The sequence below is a fragment of the Lipotes vexillifer genome, unplaced genomic scaffold, assembly GCF_000442215.2.
Source record: "Lipotes vexillifer unplaced genomic scaffold, Lipotes_vexillifer_v1.1 scaffold349, whole genome shotgun sequence".
Taxonomy (NCBI): domain Eukaryota; kingdom Metazoa; phylum Chordata; class Mammalia; order Artiodactyla; family Lipotidae; genus Lipotes; species Lipotes vexillifer.
This window is the reverse complement of record NW_006790574.1, coordinates 9,046-14,727: the sequence shown is the minus strand read 5'-3', so window position 1 is coordinate 14,727 and position 5,682 is coordinate 9,046. Positions and strand designations below refer to the sequence as shown.

At 41.3% G+C, this 5,682-nt stretch overlaps 1 protein-coding gene across 1 annotated transcript; it reads right to left on the bottom strand.

Moving 5' to 3' along the window:
• Positions 1-415: 415 nt before the first annotated feature.
• On the bottom strand, positions 416-4,603 carry LOC103078022 (sentrin-specific protease 1). The gene is made up of 5 exons (XM_007463832.1): positions 4,404-4,603; positions 3,454-3,533; positions 2,441-2,525; positions 1,818-1,913; positions 416-864 (listed from the first exon to the last, which is right to left on the bottom strand). The coding sequence occupies exons 1-5, from the start codon at positions 4,590-4,592 to the stop codon at positions 802-804; spliced, it is 513 nt and encodes a 170-aa protein (XP_007463894.1). The 5' UTR covers positions 4,593-4,603; the 3' UTR covers positions 416-801.
• Between the last annotated feature and the right edge of the window lie 1,079 nt (positions 4,604-5,682).

The window sequence follows — 5,682 nt, the reverse complement described above, 5'->3', positions numbered from 1 at the left end:
AGACTGAGGTCCTTCTTCTTGGTCAGAAGTAGGCAGCAGTAAAAGTGGTGCCTTGTCGCTCCACTAAACCACTCCCTGGGTGGGTCTTCCCCATATCATGTGTTGTGAGCACATGCAAGCCTCTGCTTTTAAGGAAAGGACTGCCTGGGACTTTGGGGTCCATCCAGGGCTCACGTGTTGTGCCTCAGGAGAGGAAGAAGCTACAGATGATAAAACAGCCTTGTACAGAAGCAGACGGATTTCACAAAGGGGCATATAAATAGGAAAAGTCCTGGAGGAGGGAATTACGCAGGTGCCCCAAAGTCCAGTTTACAGTCACTTTCCCAGTGACATATCTTGAAAATCCTGTGTTTATGTATGTGTGCGTGTATATGCTGGTGGTTTTCATCCCTACCTTTTTGCCCACGTCCTTTCCTACCTCTTAGTAAGGCCTAACAACAAGAGTTTACATGAAATCAAGAGTCTTTCCAAGCTTCTCTCAGTCCCCTAATTAGAGACTGAGTGAGGCTGGAGCCCTTTGAAAATAAGATGGCAGAACTGAAGAAGTGAAATGCAGTCTCTCTCTTCAGCTTAGGGATGTCCCTCACCCCTTTCACAGCACCAAAGTTTCTTTGCAAAAATAGTATCTGAGATACAAAAGGAAAGGCAGATGTGCTTGTGAGTGCATCTCTCCAGGGCCTGGTCCAGGATCAAGGACTTTATAAGAACAGAGGGTTGGGAGCAGCTGTTTCCAAGGTCTCTGGCCGTAGACAACAAAGAGCTGGTCTCCCACAAGTCCACGTCTGCTAATTGAGACAGTCTTCACAAGAGCTTTCGGTGGAGGATTTCCCAGACCATCCGCTTCCGGAAGTAGGGCATGTGTTGCTGTAGGGACACAGAGACACCCTTATTTTCATTTCTTGTATGCAGACCTAACACTCCTTTCCATCTTGAGGTTTTTAACTAAAATAATCTCAGCTGAATTTCTGATCTTTCAAATGGCTCATTCTTTATCACATGTGATTTTTTTCTTTCTATTGCTTTTTTCTATTACTATCTTTATTGCTATTTTCCATTGTTGTAACCTTAGAAGGTTTGTTGGGCATTGCCAGGAGTCCCCAGGGTACACCCAAATGTCTCCAAGAATTTTAAGAACGGTGTCTATCAAGTCCGCTATGTTAAACTTTTAAGAGGATATGAGATCCGAGCTTGAAAATCAAAAACTCACTTTTTACAGGAGATGTTATAGGAACTTCAAGAGTGAGCTCCACCCAAGGGCTATGGTGGAAAAATCTTGTAGAGCCATTGATTTAAACAGAAGTAAAGAGTTAAGTGGAGGACACAGAATAACCCCTAATCTCTAGTCTCAATCCACTTTGGTCTCCGAAGGACCAGGTGGACAGAAATAAACAATCACAAACTATAAGAAGACTGACCAGCTGCATCACGTGAGGGGCAGGGGAAGAGGGCCGCATAACAAATTACACTAGATCAAGGTGTGGCCTGTTCCAAAACTTAACTGCTACCCAAATAAAGGGAAACTATAGGAAACTTGCTCTGGTCCCAGTTCTCTGCTTCTTACAGGATTTGAGGTAGGTGGGAGAGATGGGCGGAGAAGAAGGCCCTACCCATACATCACAATATGTGATATACGGCAACCCAGGATGTGGCCTATCACTACCCTTTCTCTTGTGAGGCGGCACAGGCAGTAACCACCCCTGTTAGGAGCCACAAGCTGAAGCAGAGCCCCCTAAGTGGAGCAAGTGGAGGGAAAAACATCTATCTGGCAGCCTGGAGACGGGGTGGTCATAGAGCTCCCTCCTGAAGGCTTGGCTCACCTGTGTGAAGTTGATTGGTCTGTCTTTGGTAATGCAGTCAGCATATTTGCAGGCAAACATGCCACAGTCGCTTCCATTCATCTGCTGTGGAATTTCCTGAAAGGCCAAAAACAATAAAAAAAAGTGACATCTTTCCAAGCTTCCTTCTTTCTTATTTGATTATAAATAAGAGCCAAAGGATATAAATTTTACAGGTTTCCCTGAATTTTGAAGAGATGACCCTGGTCCCCCACTCAGAACAACAGAGGCTCAGAGAAAAAGATTCAGCATCTCAGTCCAGCCTGTGTATTTCATATTAATCACACAGGAGACTATCTTAGATTTCCATGACACCCAAGGGTGTAAAAGCTGGCCCCTCCCACAAGGGCCAAACAATCTGCAAACATTTCCCACAGATGAAAGTTTAGCAAAATAGCTGGGCATTTATAAAACCTAGTTCTTCATAAGAAACACATTACTAGTTTCCCACAGATAGCTTACTCTATCTTCCCCAAGGAACCAAACGACCAAGTTGAGGTGAGGCTAGACACTAACACAGAAGGTCTCTGGGGACCAAGCAGTAAAATCCTTTTCTTTCTAATACCCTAGTCTCAGGATTTCCATCTCATCAAGAAGAAATGTACCTGGCTTTTCTTGCTGAAGAGTTGCCAGCCATTGGTGTCAAACTCTTTCCTTTTCTTGTCAATGCTTTCTTGCTTCAGGTATTGCCTAAAGGTATTGGGAGAGAATGAGATGAGCTTGGGGAGCAGTGATGACAGCTGCCACTGCAAGAATGGGGCTGACAATCCTTAGGAAGCGTTTTCTTCTGCGCGTCTAAGGAAAACAGTATATACTACTGGGCAGGGAATCTTTGGACTGCTAGGCTTCCTTTGGAGGTCCCACAATTCAGGCCTGCCCTGTCAACCCAAGAGAAGCATGACATCTGCCTTTGATACCCAGGCTCTTTCTGCCTGCTGTCCGTCCTGAGGAACAAGTTCTGATTCTTCTCCTTGGTTTACATGGGCCTCTACAGAACTCAATCTAATGGAAGAAAAATGTTTCTCCAGCAATACTGAGGTATTTATTTATTTATAGTCTTGATTCTCCTGTGTGAAAATTCAATCCAAATCAACAATTTGTTGAGTGCATACCTCATACACAGCACTCTTCTTAAGTGCAAACTGCTCACCATTCTGGAACCCAGCCCCCTCCTGGCTGCCAAAATGGTACAGTGAGGAATAGACATTTTGGAAAGAGAAACAGATGGGATATAAAGAGATTTGCATTCTGGTTCCCAGTTGAGCCACTAACTAGTAGGACCTGAGCAAATGTAAGTCACCTCTGTGGGTCTTGGTTTCTTCATCTGAAAATTTAGCAGGTTGGAGTAGATGATTTCTAAGTAGTTTCTATATCTATATGTATATATCCACTCTATATTTAGAGCAGTGGGACAGTAATTATCCCCATTAGGGCGTATTTTTGGTATTATATTATTATTAAACTTCACTTACTTAGATGGAAAATACCCATTCTTACTCAAGATAAAGATTTCCTTTATTAATCACTACATTGAAGGGATCAGAGAACTGAGTTCAATAGCTGGAAAAACATAACATATACCCAACATCAAACTCTTTGTCCTCAACTCCCTACTTACAAGAGGATCCTGCAGGCTTCATTGTTTATCCCACCCATGGAGTCGTAATAGGTAATATTCTTCTTTCTAAAGTCTACAACCTGGGAATTAAAAAAAAAAAAAAATCTGTGTTTATAAGTGAAGAAAACTGGTTTCTCAGCTTTTTCCTTCCCTGGAATTTGGAACCTTCTGCCAGATTTCCTATGATATCATGACAAGTTTGATGGATGCTTAGCATTATACCACGCTTAATCTGCAGAGGAGAGAAGAACAGGGGGATTATTTACTCAGAACTACGATGGGGGCTAATTGACTGGTGGCTCCAGTAATTGCCCTGAAACCTTTTTCTAGTATTCAGGTTCTCCATCTCCACTGTGGGTAACAGTGAAGACACAACATGCTCTTCAGAGAACGTAAGTTGAGTGAGATAATTTCCATACATTTTCTGAAAGATGGTAAAAGAGTCTAGGTTTTGTTTCTTTACTTGGAGAATTTCCTTTTGGCTTATGCTTTTCAAAGGTAACTCAAAACAGACTGTGAAATACTTTTTATACTTTTATTAATATATTAAGCTCATGTATCCATGTTCTCAGAGTCATAAAAAATATTAAATAACCAAGTATGCAAGACAAGTCATGATTAGGCAGAAAATAACAGTCATAGAATCTGAGTTGGCAGCATCATTAAGAAGTCACTTTTACTCCCCATGCCTTGCCTTTAGCCTGCTTTGACTTATAACTCCCTTTTTAAATATTTCCAGAAAAGGAAAACTCCACAGCTTTCTTCCAAGTCTAAGTATCTCCCACTCTTGACAGGGAGTTCACTGATCTATCCAATTTTTAGACAACTAAATGCTACTTTTTCTGTCAGTCATCTAGTGAAAATGTAGAACTAATATTCACTACTCTCTGTGTATTCTATAATTACATAGATTTCTTTTAAATTTTATCAGTAATAAAAGAGGCACTCACAGCAAGACACCAGTGCACTCCCAGGTGAATGGGCACCAAAAGAATGTCAACAGAAAAGACATCCACTTTCTTGGTCCAACGTTTCACTGCTTGATAACCAGCCGTTTTTAACTTAGTGAAAAAAAAGGTATTAAATGCATGCACACTTGGCAATCCCTTCTCTTTACTTCGCTCCATCAGCATATTCATGTAGAAATTGATGATCTGTGGGAAGAAAGTATATGTATTAAAATAGATACTCCAGACTTTCAAAATAGTTGTGTTGTAAGAAGGAAACACAGTTGCTATATTGCACAGCATAGGTTAGTTTCCTAATCAATTCAATTATGACTTCAACACTCAACAGCCTCATGTCCCTATATCAAATTCTGACTAGAAGGGAGGAAGGTGTTGAGGTGGTTATCAACAGTGAAAACAGAAAAAGCTGATGTGTGTGTGTGTGTGTGTGTGTGTACACACACACACACACACACACGTGTATATATATGGGTCCGGATACATATGGGAAGATGTTGGCCAGACTTGTAGAAGACTGAAGATCAGGCTTAAAAAACTGGAAAATGAGGAGGAAGGGGTGGTACAAGGTGAGACTCAGAGAAAAGGAAAGGAAGGAGTACAAGCAGTTTAATGAGGTACACACTAGCAGTTCCTTTAATCTATCGGGACTGTGCGAGTAATTTAAATAAATCCTGAGCTCAGAGTCTAGGGCTAATAAAGCTAAGATCAGTAGTTCAATCCTTCTATGTAGGTCTCCTGATTCTGCACAAAGATAGAAAATTCTGCTCCATGACTAAGGATTGCATTTTCAGCCTAACAAGCCACTTAGCAGAAGCAAACTGTTTTGGCCTCAAGTAGAACTGAGTGACAGAATAAACCATCAACTATACTGGAAAAACATCTCTAAACTGGTAGTAGCTCAGCAATGTCACCTTTACAGAGGCAGACATGGATATAGTATAACCTACATTACATGAGACCTGAAAGTAAAATGACAAACATGAAGAGTAAAGTCCCCCCCAGAATCTATATGGTTTTAGCTGCCTCGTTTTTGTTGATTTCACTTATGCCTTCAATATCAAGTACAAGTGAAAGAAATTAAAATGCTTGATACAGGAGATATGTTAATGAAACAATGTGTTCTCTAACAATGACTATGTCGTCCATGGTTCCTTTAAGTCCAGGACTCCTTGGTACCAAAGCTTGAAAGTTACTGTGCCGGAAGTTACTGCATACTTACTTTATGTGGCCAGCTGAGGTCAGGCCAGTGTCTGTCAACTGC

Excerpts from the sequence above, each read along its gene's own strand:
- LOC103078022 (XM_007463832.1), bottom strand. The coding sequence starts at position 4,592 with ATGAATATGCTGATGGAGCGAAGTAAAGAGAAGGGATTGCCAAGTGTG. Across the intron at positions 2,526-3,453 it reads GAAGCCTGCAGGATCCTCTT|GCAATACCTGAAGCAAGAAA; the intron begins GTAAGTAGGGAG and ends CAATACCTTTAG. Across the intron at positions 865-1,817 it reads GACCAATCAACTTCACACAG|CAACACATGCCCTACTTCCG; the intron begins GTGAGCCAAGCC and ends GTGTCCCTACAG.